Source organism: Rutidosis leptorrhynchoides, chromosome 6 (assembly GCF_046630445.1).
Source record: "Rutidosis leptorrhynchoides isolate AG116_Rl617_1_P2 chromosome 6, CSIRO_AGI_Rlap_v1, whole genome shotgun sequence".
Taxonomy (NCBI): Eukaryota; Viridiplantae; Streptophyta; class Magnoliopsida; order Asterales; family Asteraceae; genus Rutidosis; species Rutidosis leptorrhynchoides.
The window spans coordinates 324,799,989-324,815,838 of NC_092338.1; the positions used below are offsets into that span (position 1 = coordinate 324,799,989).

Sequence of the window (15,850 nt, forward strand, 5' to 3'; positions counted from 1 at the left end):
TCTTCTTAACGAATAAAATCGGAGCGCCCCACGGTGAATGGCTAGGTTGGATAAAACCGTGATCGAGTAGTTCTTGGATTTGACTTTGCAATTCTTGCATTTCGGATGGAGCGAGTCTATATGGTGCACGTGCTACGGGTGCGGCTCCCGGAATAAGATCGATTTGGAATTCTACCGGTCGATGAGGTGGAAGACCCGGCAATTCGTCGGGAAATACATCGAAAAAGTCACTAACAATTGGCACCTCATCGATATGCTTCTCATCGGACTCGACTTTCCTAAAGCGGGCAAGGATCGCAAAACAACCCTTATGGAGTAGTTTTCTAACTTTAAGGCACGAAACGAGGTTGAGTCCGGTGCAACTCTTATCGCCATAAACAATCAAAGGTTCACCATTCTCGATAGGAATTCGGATTGCGTTAAGATCACAAAGGATGTGAGATTTCGTCTTGGCTAACCAATTCATACCGATTATTACATCGAAGCTTCCTAGTTCCATGGGTATCAAGTCAATTTCAAACTCATTACCCAAAATGTTTAATGTGCACCCCCGGTAATATGTGTCGGCACTCAATAGTTTCACGTTGGCCACTTCAATGATATAAGTGGTATCTAATGGAAATGGTGGAGTGCTAAAAGAATGAGTCAAAGTCTTGGATACAAAGCATTTATCGGCACCCGAATCGAATAAACAAGTAACATAAGAGTTGTTGAGAAGAAACGTACCCGTGACCAAGTCATTGTCATCTCGGGCTTCCTCGGTGTTGATGTTGAAAGCTCGGCCGCGCGTATTGGGGTTATCTTTCCTCTTCGGGCATGCATTTCTATAATGGCCCGTTTGGCCACATTCATAACAAGTGCCTATTTTTGGTGCATTGGGCCCCTTTCGAGCGATGGGGGCGACACTTTTACATTCGTTGGCCTTATGACCAACTCCTTGGCACCGATGGCAAATTAGCTTGCCACATTCACCAAAGTGATGCTTGTTGCATTTGTTGCAAAGAGGTAGGTTTCCGGCATAACCCTTCTTGCCGTCGGAGGTGTAAGGCTTCTTAGCAAAGTTGTTGTTGCTTGTTTGGGGGGCTTCCCACTTTCTTTTGTTGTTACCCGACTTATCCTCGGCTTTAGGTGCCGGCTATACAATTCTGTCCACCGTTTCTATCAATTTGCGGGCCATGTTCAAAGCTTCTTGATGATTAGTGGGTTTGGATGACATTACTCCGTGTTTGATGCTCTTTGGAAGACCATCCATGTAAAGTTCAACCCTTAAAGCTTTGGGGTTCACAAGATTTGGGCACATCAAGGCTAGTTCGGAAAATCGTTGATTATAAGCCTTGAGATCATTTCTGACCGCCTTTAAAGTTCTTAGCTCTTGTTCGAGCCTTCGGGTTTCTTCACGAGGAAAATATTCGACAATCATATTTTCCCTTAAGTCGGCCCAAGAGAGGGCGTAAGCTTCATCGGTACCCACCGATTGTACATAGGTGTTCCACCATGTGAGGGCGACACCGGCGAAAGTGTGAGTGGAGTATTTGACCTTATCTTGGTCTCGACAACCGCTTATGCTAAAGACGGCCTCCGTTTGTTTGAACCATCGAGTGAGAGTAACCGGTCCCCCGGTCCCATCAAAAGTATGAGGTTTGCACCCCATGAAAGCTTTATAGGAGCATCCCTCGCTTGAGTTACCAGCCCCTTGATTGTTGTTGTTGTGGTTGTTGTTATTGTTGTTGTTGGAGGAGTGACCGGCCATGGCCGCATCCACGGCGGTGGCTATCATCCGTTGTAGAGCTTGCTCGGGAGTTTCATGGCGTGGCACACGACGAGGAGGCATTGTTCCTTCAAAACACAAGAATACCGTTGATTAGTATTTTTAATAATACTAATCATGATATGGAATAAAGATAGAGAAAAATTTTCTTGACTCGCCTTAAATCCTTTGTGTCATAATGTCGGAACGTTCATATGAGTCACCGTAATATAATCCCGGAAATTATATTACCCTAATTCATATGTGCATTCGACATTACTTCACTAAGTCAAGGTGGCGCGTCAATCAAATTAAACAACGTGAGATTAAGATGAAATAAAAGTAGATATGAGTAGAAACGTTCGAGTATGGATGCACAAGTAGTCAAGTAATTCCTACTTCAAGTCTATATGCCGGTTGTAGTCTAGACTCACTAATGTACCCTATGACTCGGGGTTGACACCAATGAACTCTAAATCCCTATAACCAATGCTCTGATACCATCTATAGCGACCCGACAAAATTGTCATTAACGGCGCCGTCTACTTAGGTCCCGTTACGTGGTCATATGTCTTTAAAACAACGTTTGACCAAAAGTATGTCGCATTCATTTCAAAGGTAAAGATGTTTCGGGGTTTCTAAAGTAGATCGACAACTAGTTACATAACAAAGTTTAAAGTACAATTGAAACATATGCGACACAATTTAAAAGTAGCCAAAAGACGCTTCACGTATGCATGTATACTCGACATCCAAGCAAGTATCAAAAGTAATGAGCGGAAGCATGTATCACAAAACATTCAAGGACCTAAGAAAAACATAGAAATCTGTCAACGAAAACGTTGGTGATATCATAGGTTTAAGTAAGTAAGTACAAGTGAACCACAAGATTTGCAACAATGATGTAATAGTAATACATTCCAAAAGTTTGTTTCACGAGCACCCAATTATCAATGCTTAACATTCCTTCCATAGAACCCCATCACAATAGTGTTAGAACATACACTGTTTCTCGAAAATATATTTCATTCGTAAACGGTAGCGAACCGTTTGAATGAGGGTTTTCAAACCCATATGGCCATATAACATAAGTTCTCGCTTACACCCGGCAAGTGTAACTAATGATAATCGAATTGAGGATTTTTGTTCAAACTCGTATGTAGAATGTTTGTTTTCCTGTACTTGTGTTCACTTAGTAAAAAGAAACGTTTATGTTTTCTCATCCCAAATGTAAGTGCAAAAGAGTAAAAGTGGGACTATGATCTCACCTTGAGCGCAAGAGCAAATAAGTACTTCGACGAGTAACGTGTGCAAAGAACAATGCTAGTCTTGACCTAAACAAATAGGTTGTATCAATAACGATAGTCACGATTGGTCAAAGATGTTCAATTAGTCCTATGGCTCAATATGACTCGATTATGTAGCATGTGAATCAAATTGTCAAGTTTCATGCAAGATGCAAGTATAGAATCATGTTAGAAAGATTGCATAATCATTTGGTTAAGTTTGACAAAAAGTCAAACTTTGGTCGGTCAAAGTCAACGAAAAAGTCAACACGTTCGGGTTGGGTCCCGAACTATTTTTCTGAGGTTTTTAATCATATATGAGCATGTTAGAACAAGTTTCATGTGAATCGGTGGTCCATAGCATAGCAAACATTTTTCGTAAATTGACCAAGCAAAACAGAATCTGATAGTGCAATTGGACGGCGTCCCAGAGTCTGGACGGCGTCCAAGTCTGAAGGTCTGGACGGCATCCCAGAGTCTGGATGGCGTCCAAGTCTGAAGGGCTGGATGGCGTCCCAGAGTCTGGACGGCGTCCCAGAGTCTGGACGGCGTCCAGATCAGTATACAGACCCTGTTTTGCTGAAACACAAGTGCACGAACCAAAAACCAAACAAACTCAAATCATGATCCGCAAACAACCAAAACATGTATCATACACCGTTGGAAAGGTATTTTGACGAAGAAAATGACTAGACACATTTCAACAAGTAATTCAACACTTACAACAACCCAAAACCGCATTAAACGTTCATAATCAAAGGTTCAAGTTCTAAAAACGCATTTCATGATTCGGGCAACCAATTTACATGTATGATATGCCGTTTCGAAGGTAATCAAACACACATTGCAACAAAACACTTATCAACAATATTTCATAGCATTTGATACATCAAAAGTTCATATAAAGCTTATCAAACCCTAACCAAAATCTCAAAACCAATAATCATGTTAATGTAAGGTTTTCATGTCAATCAACACACCAAAACGAAGCTAATGAAGTAACCAACACTTTGAACACACAACCATTAACATCTAAACACATTTCATCATCCAAAATCAAAGATTTAACAAGCTCTTTTTCAAGTTCATGCTAGTTATGTCAATTCACAAGATCGAGCATACAAATTACATATACGACATCACAATGAGCCATAGACACTAATTAACACACCTTTAAGTCAAGAACACTAAGATTATGAAATTTAGAGTTTTTAGAAAGTTACCCAATCAAGATGAAATTAGTATCAAAACGTAGAGAATGAAGAGAGGATTCCAAATATGTAATTTGTTTTGATGTTAGCCTCCAAAATCGGATTTAGATGATGAATTAAGGATTGAATGTTGAGAGGATTTGGAAGTAGTAAAAGATGAGGATGAAAATGAATGGATGAAAGGGGTTTGACCCTTTGACCTAGTCAAGGGTTTGATCCCTTGTCAAGTTTAGTCCCTCAACTTTCGTTCGGGTGCGTGAATTACCTAAACGAGATAATTTAAAACGCGTATTAATGGGAGATGTTTTAAACATATAACGGACTTTAAATGAACAAACGGAAAGTAAACGGAAAAAGGCGGGATGTTACAAATTAACCCATGGTAATAAATTAAAATCAACACGTCGAACATCATGATTACGGAAGTTTAAATAAGCATAATTCCTTTATTTTATATCTCACTTTTATTTATCGTCATTTTAATTATCGCACTTTTAATTATCGCACTTTTATTTATCGTCATTTACTTTACTCTTTAAATTAAGTTATTTTTATATTTAATATTTTAAATTAGGTTTTAATTGTGACTTAAGACATAAAATCGACAAACCGGACATTAAACGGTAAAAACCCCCTTTTATAATAATAATAATACTACTTCTATATATATATATATATATATATATATATATATATATATATATATATATATATATATATATATATATATATATATACAAATATAGTTTAAAATATATATAGCGTTAAACTCAGCTAGCTCCCTGTGGAACGAACCGGACTTACTAAAAACTACACTACTCTACGATAAGATACACTGCCTATAAGTGTTGTAGCAAGGTTTAGGTATATCTCATTCTATAAATAAATAAATAACTTGTGTAAATAGTATCGTATTTAATAGTATTTCGTAGTAAAATATAATCTATTTCGTACTACACCTCGCACACATCAACTTGCTATATGTCGTGTCTATGGAAATCCCCAGTTTTTCATAACATTTACTTGCAACTCAAAATGGCCTGAAATTAGAAGATACGTTGGCAAATTTGTTCACTTGATGCTAAATGATCGTGCTTCATATAAAGGTTAGAGTTGTAATCACTTGCATCCATAAATTTGCTTGAAAACAAAGGGACCAATGAGAACGCGACATGTGACGCGAAAATCACATGTGATTGAAAAAAAATATTTCGAAAAACTTTTTTTTTGAAACTTTTTTTCGGAAATTTTTTTCTTTCGAATTTTTTTTTTCGGAATTTTTTTTTTAAAAATCATATGTGATTATGCATGTCAATCACATGTGATTGTAAACCCAATCACATGTGATTATGCATGGCAAATCCAATCACATGTGATTGTACAATTCAATCACATGGCAAATCACATGTGATTGTAAAAAAAAAGTTAAAAATTAAAAAAAAAAAAATTTAAATTTCGAAAAAGAAAATTTAAAATTTTTTTTATTTCAAAAAAAAAATTTTGAATTTTTTTTTCAATCACATGTGATTTTCGTAACACATGTCGCGCTCTCATTGGTTCCTTGAATCTCAACTTAATTTATGGACTAAATGAATATTAATTGTTAATCAATATGTATCAATGTTGAAAGATGAAGGAATTTTTGGTTCCTACAGAGCCGGTACTTGGACATTTCTTTTTCACTATTTATTGCTTGTCCTTTATATATAGTTTATGTTGACTTTTGAAATTTCATTTAAGGCAACTACTCTTTATAAATAACGTTGAGTTTTTTTTTTTTTAAAATGAAAGAAATTATTAGGGTTGATATCAGGTCCATTGAAATGATCATAATTAAATTTAACTTATTTCGTCTAATCATTTGTTAATATTTACATGTTCATGTATAGGTATTTAACTGTTAATTTCGTATTCCCTCATCTAACTACATTCGGTAAATTGCAGTTTTGTATACTATAGAATTCCAAAAGAGAGACTTACCACATTGTCATACATTATTGTGGATTAAAGCTGGACCGAAAGCGTTTGAAGCTCGGGATGTTGATCAATTCATTTCGGCAGAGTTACCAGACCCGAAACAAGATCCGAAGGGGTTTAAAGTTATATCAGAGATGATGCTACATGGTCCATGTGGTTTACTAAACAAGTATGCTCCCTGTATGGACAACAATGTGTTTTCAAAAAAATTCCCCAAATCATATAATGATGAAACCTATTTTGACAAATATGGATTTGTTCATTACCGAAGGTGGAATTCGGGAATTGCAGCAGATAAAGGTATCTCTTGATTATTTATCGTCTTATAGATTTAAATACTTAGCATGTTAGCTAACTCAAGTAACTATCTTTTAGATTATTTTTTTTTTTTTTTTTTTTACTTGAATTTGTTAAGATTACAACTTTTTTTTTTTTATTATTATAACTTAGTTGTCTGCTCTAGGTTTTTTTTTTTTTTTTTTAACAGACGACATCACTTATGTAATTGTTATTATTCTTAGTAGGGTTTGTTAACGATCAATAAATTCTGTTACACTTCTTATTAAAAAGTAACTGATAATTTGTCAAAGGTTGCTATTTCCAACCGCTTATCGTATACTCATTATCTAACCTGAGTTTAAACAAATACTAGAAGCTTTTAAAAAAAATAAATGACTACCGGGAATTCTGACATTAAAAGCTACTCTGAACATTACCTTTCTTATTAACATCCTGTTTATTACTTTTAATGCCAACATATTTAACGATTTAATTAATATAACAATATTTATTCGTATATACATGTGTTGGCAAACTTGATAATGGATATGTTGTACCATATAACGGTCACATGTGCCTTCTTTCCATGCACATATTAATATAGAATGGGATGGATGGACAATGCTAATTAAATACTTATTCAATTATATATCCAAAGGAACTAACCGCGTGGCAGCACATATTCCCGCACCAATAGGAAGCAATTCATCTACTGACACACAATGTTCTTCCCATATTGATGAGATTCAGAATTTTGTAGACGCCCATTTTATCTGCCCTCATGAAGCCAATTGGAGAAGTTTTAATTTTTCGATACACTACAGAGAACCGCAGTTCAAATCCTTGATGTTCATTTAGAAAACATGCAACTTCTTAGATTCCACTCAAACCAGAAGTTAAAACCAATAGTAAATAACCTCATAGCAAAAAAAAAAAAAAAAAAAAAAAAAAAAAAATCTTTGACAAAGTGGCTTCATTATAACAAGTATTCAATAGACGGAAGGCAATTAACCTACTTAGATTTTTCTTTGAATTTTGTCTGGGTTGCACACGAAAAGAGATGGAAGCGTCGATGCAACCTCAATAAGCCATCTATCGGTAGGATATCGTATATGCATCCCACATTTAGTGAGGTTTTCTATCTAAGAATGATTTTATGTCATCAAAAAAGTAGCGAATCTTTCATAGATTTAAAGACAATAAGAAATCATACATATTCAACGTATCAAGAGGCATGCCTAGCAATGGGTCTTTTAGGTGATGATAAAGAATGGCTAGCAGCCATTGAAGAAGCATGTGCAACAGCGATAGCACGAGAATTAAGAAACCTATTTTGTCACATACTTCTTCACAGTGAAGTCGCTGATCCGCTAAAATTATGACAAAAAAGTAGGAGATATATGGCAGATGATATTCGAGCAGCAGTTTCCATGCGCATGCCGAGCATAACAATCAACTTAAATGATTTGGAGGGATTTGTACTTTACGAGATACAAATATTGCTTAGTAACCACTCGAAAAACGTATCAAACTTTGGTTTGCCAACAATACCGCAACAATTATTAGATGATCTACACAATAGACTGATCATGGAAGAGAAAAATTACGATCATGAGGCATTAATGGCCGAGAAATCGGTATTAGTTTCCAACTTGAATGAGAGACAGAAAATAGTATATGACACAATCATCGCTTCCAACAACGAACAAAAACAAGAACTGATATTCGTATATGGGCACGGCGAGACTGGGAAAACATTCCTTTAGAAGGCAATAACTACTGCATTCCAATATGAAGGGAAAATTGTTTTAGCAGTAGCGTCATCTGGAACTGCATCATTACTACTGGCTTCTGGTCAAACAGCCCACTCGAGATTCCGAATACCAATCGACATAACAGACGAAAGCGGGTGCAATATAAAAAAGAAAACACACTTGGCTACACTACTCAGAATGACTGAGCTTATCATATGGGATGTGGTCCCTATGAATGACCTGAAATGTTTGGAAGCACTTGATAGAACACTAAGAGATATATTTGATAATCCGAAAGTTCCATTTGGAGGTCTAACTTTTGTTTTAGGCAGAGATTTCTGCCAAACACTTCCGGTAAAAAGAGGATGTGGAAAATCATAAATAATTAATGCATCCATTGTGCATTCTTATTTATGGAAATATATCTGAATTACTACACTAGAGGAAAACATGCGCCTAAAACAGCCAAGTCCGTCCGATAACGAAAGAGATAATATAAAAAATTTCGCAAACTGGTTATTACGTATACGTGACGGATGTATCGGTGAACCAGTTGAATTAGATCCTCAAGACACATCATGGGTCAAAATTCCAGACCAATAATGTATTAACGACGATGAAAATGGTCTATCAACACTTATTTCCTACATATACCCAAATGAACTAGTGCATCATCCGTATTTGATTCAATTACAACAACAGGCGATCGTGTGTCCTAAAAATGAAACAGCGGACATGATAAATAATATAGTTATCGAAAAAGTTCATGGCGAAGCAACAACCTACATTATCTGTGACTCTGCTATTCCATACAGTAATGATGGCGGTCCGGCTGAACTATTATACCCAACCGAATATCTGAACTCCCAAAATTTCCCGGGTGTCCCACCTCATCTTTTAACTTTGAAGGTCGGAGTTCCAATTATTTTGCTGTAGAATTTAAACACAGCTGGCGGTTTATGCAACGGAACAAAGATGATAAGCGTTCAGCTCCTAACACAATTAATGGAAGCTGAAATTATCACAGGGACTAAAGTTGGCCAAAATTTCATCTCACTAGAATACACATGACTTACAAAGATAACATACTACCTTATATTTTTAAAAGAATTCAGCATCCAGTCAAAACATCTTAAGCCATGACCATTAACAAAGTCAAGGCCAATCTCTAAACAAAATAGTCGTTTATTTACCAAAACCCATTTTTAGTCATGGTCAACTTTACGTAGCTCTATCTAAAGCAACGACCCCATACGGCCTAAAACTCCTTTTTAAAAATACAGATGGTCAAAAACCTAATGTGACAAAAAATATAGTATAAAAAGAGTTTCTAGAAAACATATATACCATACAGGTTACGTATATTTACATTTTTGCGTTCTTATAATTTTGTGTACTTATAATATTGTGTCATATTTATTTACACTTCGATATCTCTTTATATTATAATAACAAAGCTGAAAATAGATCATATAAAAGATTAAAAGCTAAATATTAAAAGCTAAATAGATCATATAGAAGCTTTAAAAAAAAAATGACAAGGGAATTCTGACATTAAAAGCTACTCTGAATATTACCTTTCTTATTAACATCCTGTTTATTACATTTAATGCCAACATATTTAACGATTTAATTAATATAACAATATTTATTCGTATATACATGTGTTGGCAAAATTGATAATGGATACGTTGTACCATATAACCGTCACCTGTGCCTTCATTTCCATGCACATATTAATATAGAATGGGATGGATGGACAATGCTAATTAAATACTTATTCAATTATATATCCAAAGGAACTAACAGCGTGGCAGCACATATTCCCGCACCAATAGAAAGCAATTCATCTACTGACACACAATGTTCTTCCCATATTGATTAGATTCAGAATTTTGTAGATGCCCGCTTTATCTGCAATCATGAAGCCAATTGGAGAAGTTTTAATTTTCCGATACACTACAGAGAACCGCAGTTCAAATCTTTTCCGTTCATTTAGAAAACATGCAACTTCTTAGATTCCACTCAAACCAGAAGTTAAAATCAATAGTAAATAGCCTCATAGCAACAAAAAAAAAACAAAAAAAAAAACAACTCTGACAGAGGGGCTTCATTATAACAAGTATTCAATAGACAGATTGCAATTAACCTAAATAGATTTTTCTCTTAATTTTGTCTGGGTTGCACATGAAAAGAGATGGAAGCGTCGATGCAACCTCAATAAACCATCTATCGGTAGGATATCGTATATGCATCCCACATTTTGTGAGGTTCTCTATCTAAGAATGATTTTATGTCATCAAAAAGGTAGCGAATCTTTCATAGATTTAAAGACAATACGAAATCATACATATTCAACGTATCGAGAGGCATGCCTAGCAATGGGTCTTTTAGGTGATGATAAAGAATGGCTAGCAGCCATTGAAAAAGCATGTGCAACAGCGATAGCACGAGAATTAAGAAACCTATTTTGTCACATACTTCTTCACAGTGAAGTCGCTGATCCGCTAAAATTATGGCAAAAAAGTAGGAGATATATGGCAGATGATATTCGAGCAGCAGTTTCCTTGCGCATGCCGAGCATAACAATCAACTTAAATGATTTGGAGGGATTTGTACTTTACGAGATACAAATATTGCTTAGTAACCACTCGAGAAACGTATCAGACTTTGGTTTGCTAACAATACCGCAACAATTATTAGATGATCTACACAATAGACTGATCATGGAAGAGAAAAATTACGATCGTGAGGCATTAATGGCAGAGAAATCGGTATTAGTTTCCAACTTGAACGAGAGACAGAAAACAGTATATGACACAATCATCGCTTCCAACAACGAACAAAAACAAGAACTGATATTCGTATACGGGCACGACGAGACTGGGAAAACATTCCTTTGGAAGGCGATAACTACTGCATTACAATATGAAGGGAAAATTGTTTTAGCAGTAGCGTCATCTGGCACTGCATCATTACTACTGGCTTCTGGTCAAACAGCCCACTCGAGATTCCGAATACCAATCGACATAACAGACGAAAGCGGGTGCAATATAAAAAAGAAAACACACATGACTACACTACTCAGAAGGACTGAGCTTATCATATGGGATGTGGTCCCTATGAATGACCGGAAATGTTTGGAAGCACTTGATAGAACACTAAGAGATATATTTGATAATCCGAAAGTTCCATTTGGAGGTCTACCTTTTGTTTTAGGCGGATATTTTTGCCAAACACTTCCGGTAAAAAGAGGATGTGGAAAATCAGAAATAATTAATGCATCCATTGTGCATTCTTATTTATGGAAATATATCTGAATTACTACACTAGAGGAAAACATGCGCCTAAAACAGCCAAGTCCATCCGATAACCAAAGAGATAATATAAAAATTTAACAAACTGGTTATTACGTATACGAGACGGATGTATCGGTGAACCAGTTGAATTGGATCCTCAAGACACATCATGGGTCAAAATTCCAGACCAATAATGTATTAACGACGATGAAAATGGTCTATCAACACTTATTTCCTACATATACCCAAATGAACTAGTGCATCATCCGTATTTGATTCAATTACAACAACAGGCGATCGTATGTCCTAAAAATGAAAAAGCGGACATGATAAATAATATAGCTATCGAAAAAGTTCATGGCGAAACAACAACCTACGGTATCTATGACTGCTATTCCATACAGTAATGATGTAGCGACCCGACAAAATCGTCATTGACAGCGCCGTTAACTTAGGTCCCGTTACGTGGTCATAGTCCCTAAATGAGACGCGTTTGACAATAATTATGCCGCATTCATTTGAAACGTATAAGATTTACAAAGTTTAGTTTACCAAATGGTTCGACAACAAGTTTAAGTTTACAAAAGTGTAAAGTATAAATGAAATAACTCGCGACATAATTAGTTTAAAATCACAGTTACTATAAATAGCGTAAGTATGTATGCTTTAAGTTTGAATCCAAAAGTGCTATCGCTAGCGTATGCATGTATGCTTGACTCCAAGCAAGTAATCAAAGTGTGCGGAAGCATGTATCAAGTAGCCAAGTATGAACCTGAGAAACATATAGAAAACTGTCAACGAAAAACGTTGGTGAAATATAGGTGTATTTATAAACGTTATTTTTGAACCACAAGATTTTGTATTTCCATAACGTTGATTATCCAAATCGTTTGCATTTCAAAAGTACGTTCGCGAGCACCCAATTATCAAGACTTAACTGTTTTGTACCCTGTTATGTAGTGTTAGAACATACACTAAACCCGAAAATATATTTCATCCGCTAACGGTAGCGAACCGTCCGAATGAGGCTCGTCAAGCCCATGTGATCACATAATATAAGTTCTCGCTTACACCCTGCAAGTGTAACTAATGATAATTGAATTGAGGCTTTTTGTTCTAACTCGCTGTGGAATGTTTGTTTTCGTACTTGTGTTCAAAGTATAAAGTATGTAGTATAAAACTGTATATGTTTCTCATCCCATGATTTAAAAGTATAAAAGTTGTTGAAAGATGGGACTATGATCTCACCTCGAGTGCACGAGTATAAATGTACTTCACAAAGTAAACGTGTGCATGAAAGTTGTTTAGCCTTGACCTAAACAAGTAAGTTGTATCAATTAATCGGTTACGACACAAGGTCAGGCGAAATGTGTTCAATTAGTCCTATGGCTCGTTACGACTCGAATATATAGCATGTGAATCACGTTGTCAAGTTTCAAGCAAGATATAAGTACAAAAGCACGTTAGAACGATTGCATAAGTGTTTGGTTAAGTTTGACTAAAAGTCAAACTTTGGTCAAAGGCAACGAAAAAGTCAACATGTTCGGGTCGGGTCTTGGACTATTTTTCTAAGTTATATAATCATATATGAGCATGTTGGCCAAGTTTCATGTCAATTGGAGGTGCGTAGCATAGTTGGAATTAAACGAAAAACGAAATTTTTGGGCAGTCTGCAGCTGATGCGCCGCATCCCTCACAGATGCGCCGCATCAGCACCTGGTTCAGGTGGAATTGCTGAAAAATGACAAGTCTCGAACCAAACTTCAAACGAACGTAACTTGTGAACCGTAAACATTCAAAACACGTATCTTATATCGTTGGAAATATATTTTGACGAGGAATACAACTAAACACATTTCATCACTCAAATCCATCATTAACAACAACAAAAACCTCGTCGATTGATCGCTAAAAGTTCATTATCAAAGTTTCAAGTTCATAAAATGCATTTCATGACTCGGGAATCCAATTTACACATGTGATATGCCGTTTCGAAGGTAATTAAACATACAATATAACTAAACACTTACTAACAACATTTCATAGCATTCAATGCATCAAAAGTTCTTTTCAAAGTTCATCAAACCCTAACCAAAATTATGAATTCAACTATTTTGTAAATGAAGCTTTTCTAAATCAACCTACACATCAAAATGAAGCTAATGATGCTAGTAACACATTTAATACATGAACTTTAACATTTAAATAACATTTAATCACCCAAAACTTAAGATTAAGCACACCCATTTTTCATATTCAAGCTAGTTACTCAAAACAACAAATCGAGCAAACTAAACACATATTCATGTTAGACTTGAGCCATAGACACTAACTAACACCATTTCAAATCTATAAAACGAATTTGAGAAATCTAGAGTTTTTAGAAACCTTACCCCAAGTAGTGAAATTGGTACCAAATCGAAGAGGATGAAGAGAGGATCATGAATATGTAATTTGTTTTGATGTTTGCTTCCTTGAAATGATTTAGATGATGATTCTTTGACGATGTTAAAAAGTGTGTTCTTGAGCTAGAGAGGAAAAAGAGATGAGGGAGGTAGAAGTATGAATGAATGGAAGAGGTGGGGTTGACTAGTTGACCTAGTCAACTAGTTTGGCCCCTTGGCAAGTTCGGTCCCTCGAGTTTGAAAGCGAGTGCTTGAATTAACCAAACGAATTAATTTAAATATGCGAGAATAAATGGGAGATGTTATAATCGAATAATGGAAATATTGAGAACGTTAGCTAACGAAAGATACGAATTTAGATAACGAAAGATATTATCTAAAAAAAGACGGTGTTAAAAATAAATTTAACGGAAAAACGCGGGATGTTACATTACCTACACCTTAAAAGAAATTTCGTCCCGAAATTTAGTTGGAAGTAGTAGTCGTTGTTTCTTCCTCGAGATCTTGCGTTGTCAATTCTACGAATAAGCGAGGGTACTTTCTTGATTTTACGTTGTTTAAAAGTTTGGTTTCACGATTCATAATTTCAACCGGTTCTCCTATGAAGTGGAGTTTGTGATCGATAGTAAGCTCATCGAAAGGAATGATAAGTTGTTGTTCGGCAAGACACTTCCTTAAGTTTGATATATAGGATGTAGGATGAACGAAATTTGATTGAGTCGGGAGTCCGAAAAGGTAAGCAACGGGTCCAATACGCCCCAATATTTCAAAAGGATCAAAATATCACGGATTTAGCTTTCTGGATTTCCCGAAACGGATTACACCTTTTCAAGGCGCGACTTTTAACGTTACGCGGTTACCCACTTGGAATTCGATAGGTTTACGTCTAACATCGGCGTAGCTCTTTTGGCGACTACGGGCTGTCTTGAGTCCTTCTTGGAATTGAACGATCATAACGGTTATTTCATGAATGAGTTCGGGTCCGGTGGTTTGCTTGTCACCTACTTTGGTTCAATAGTTAAGAAAACGAAAATTGCAGCTACAAGAGTTTTCAAAAGGTGTGGCGTTAATACTCGTGTGATAACTATCGTTGTAAGAGAATTCGGTTAAAGGCAAGGACTTTTCCCAAGTAAATTTGAAGTCGATAACATAAATTCGTATTATGGTTTCCGAGGTTTGAATCTTATGTTTGTTTGGTCCGTCAGTTTGTGGTTGATGTACTGTACTCATGTCTAAACGTGGTCCCGAGGCTTTTTGTAAGGCACTCCAGAATCTAGAAGTGAAATGAGGATCTCGATCCGAAACGAGGTACATTTCTTTAAGGTATATTTGAACAAGTTTTCGTTTCTCAAGAATTTCGCGCCGCGAAAGATTTATCGGTTTCCGAAAATATTTGTTAGAGCAAGTTTCTTATCGGGTTCTGAAAAATGTTCCTTAGGACTATTCACTCTCATGGCGAATACTAGCATAACGTGAAGAGTCTCTCTCTCTCCATTGAAATTAGATAAAAGATTTCCTTATACGGAAGTACGAGTGTAATGCGAGAGAAGTTTCCTCCTCGATGTGAGCATAACAAGCATATTGTAGTTCGTTGATAAAAGTGTGCGAAGACGAGATAGTATACACGTGTAACATATGTTTGAAGTTGAAAGAATTTGTCATCCATTCGGAAGCATAAATATGGTTCGACAATAATCGAAGGTGTGTCCCTGGTATAGTTGTTATCAATATTCTCGGAGTTTTCGGATGTCCAACAAGAAAAATGAAGTCATGTACATGGCACATGGTGGTGATTAGGTTGATCGAGTCCAATCACCATCACGTGTCATTAGAACTTTGGTATGACTTACCATAATATAACCCCGTTGATCGAGTGTCGTTATATTATGCTA

The 15,850-nt window shown here is 36.1% G+C and overlaps 2 protein-coding genes across 2 annotated transcripts; both read left to right on the top strand.

The window, feature by feature from the left end:
* Positions 1 to 7,900: 7,900 nt before the first annotated feature.
* LOC139854676 (uncharacterized) lies at positions 7,901 to 8,635 on the top strand. The gene is made up of 2 exons (XM_071843967.1): positions 7,901 to 8,240; positions 8,298 to 8,635. Exons 1-2 carry the CDS (start codon positions 7,901 to 7,903, stop codon positions 8,633 to 8,635), a joined length of 678 nt encoding a protein of 225 aa, XP_071700068.1.
* A 2,000-nt stretch (positions 8,636 to 10,635) lies between these two features.
* Positions 10,636 to 11,574, top strand: LOC139854677 (uncharacterized). The gene has a single exon (XM_071843968.1). The coding sequence runs from the start codon at positions 10,636 to 10,638 to the stop codon at positions 11,572 to 11,574; it is 939 nt and encodes a 312-aa protein (XP_071700069.1).
* Positions 11,575 to 15,850: the final 4,276 nt, after the last annotated feature.

Bases quoted from the DNA above. Each gene is read 5' to 3' on its own strand.
- LOC139854677 (XM_071843968.1), top strand. From the start codon at position 10,636: ATGGGTCTTTTAGGTGATGATAAAGAATGGCTAGCAGCCATTGAAAAA.
- LOC139854676 (XM_071843967.1), top strand. From the start codon at position 7,901: ATGGCAGATGATATTCGAGCAGCAGTTTCCATGCGCATGCCGAGCATA. The intron at 8,241-8,297 runs GCGAGACTGGGA...TCCAATATGAAG, and splicing joins GATATTCGTATATGGGCACG to GGAAAATTGTTTTAGCAGTA.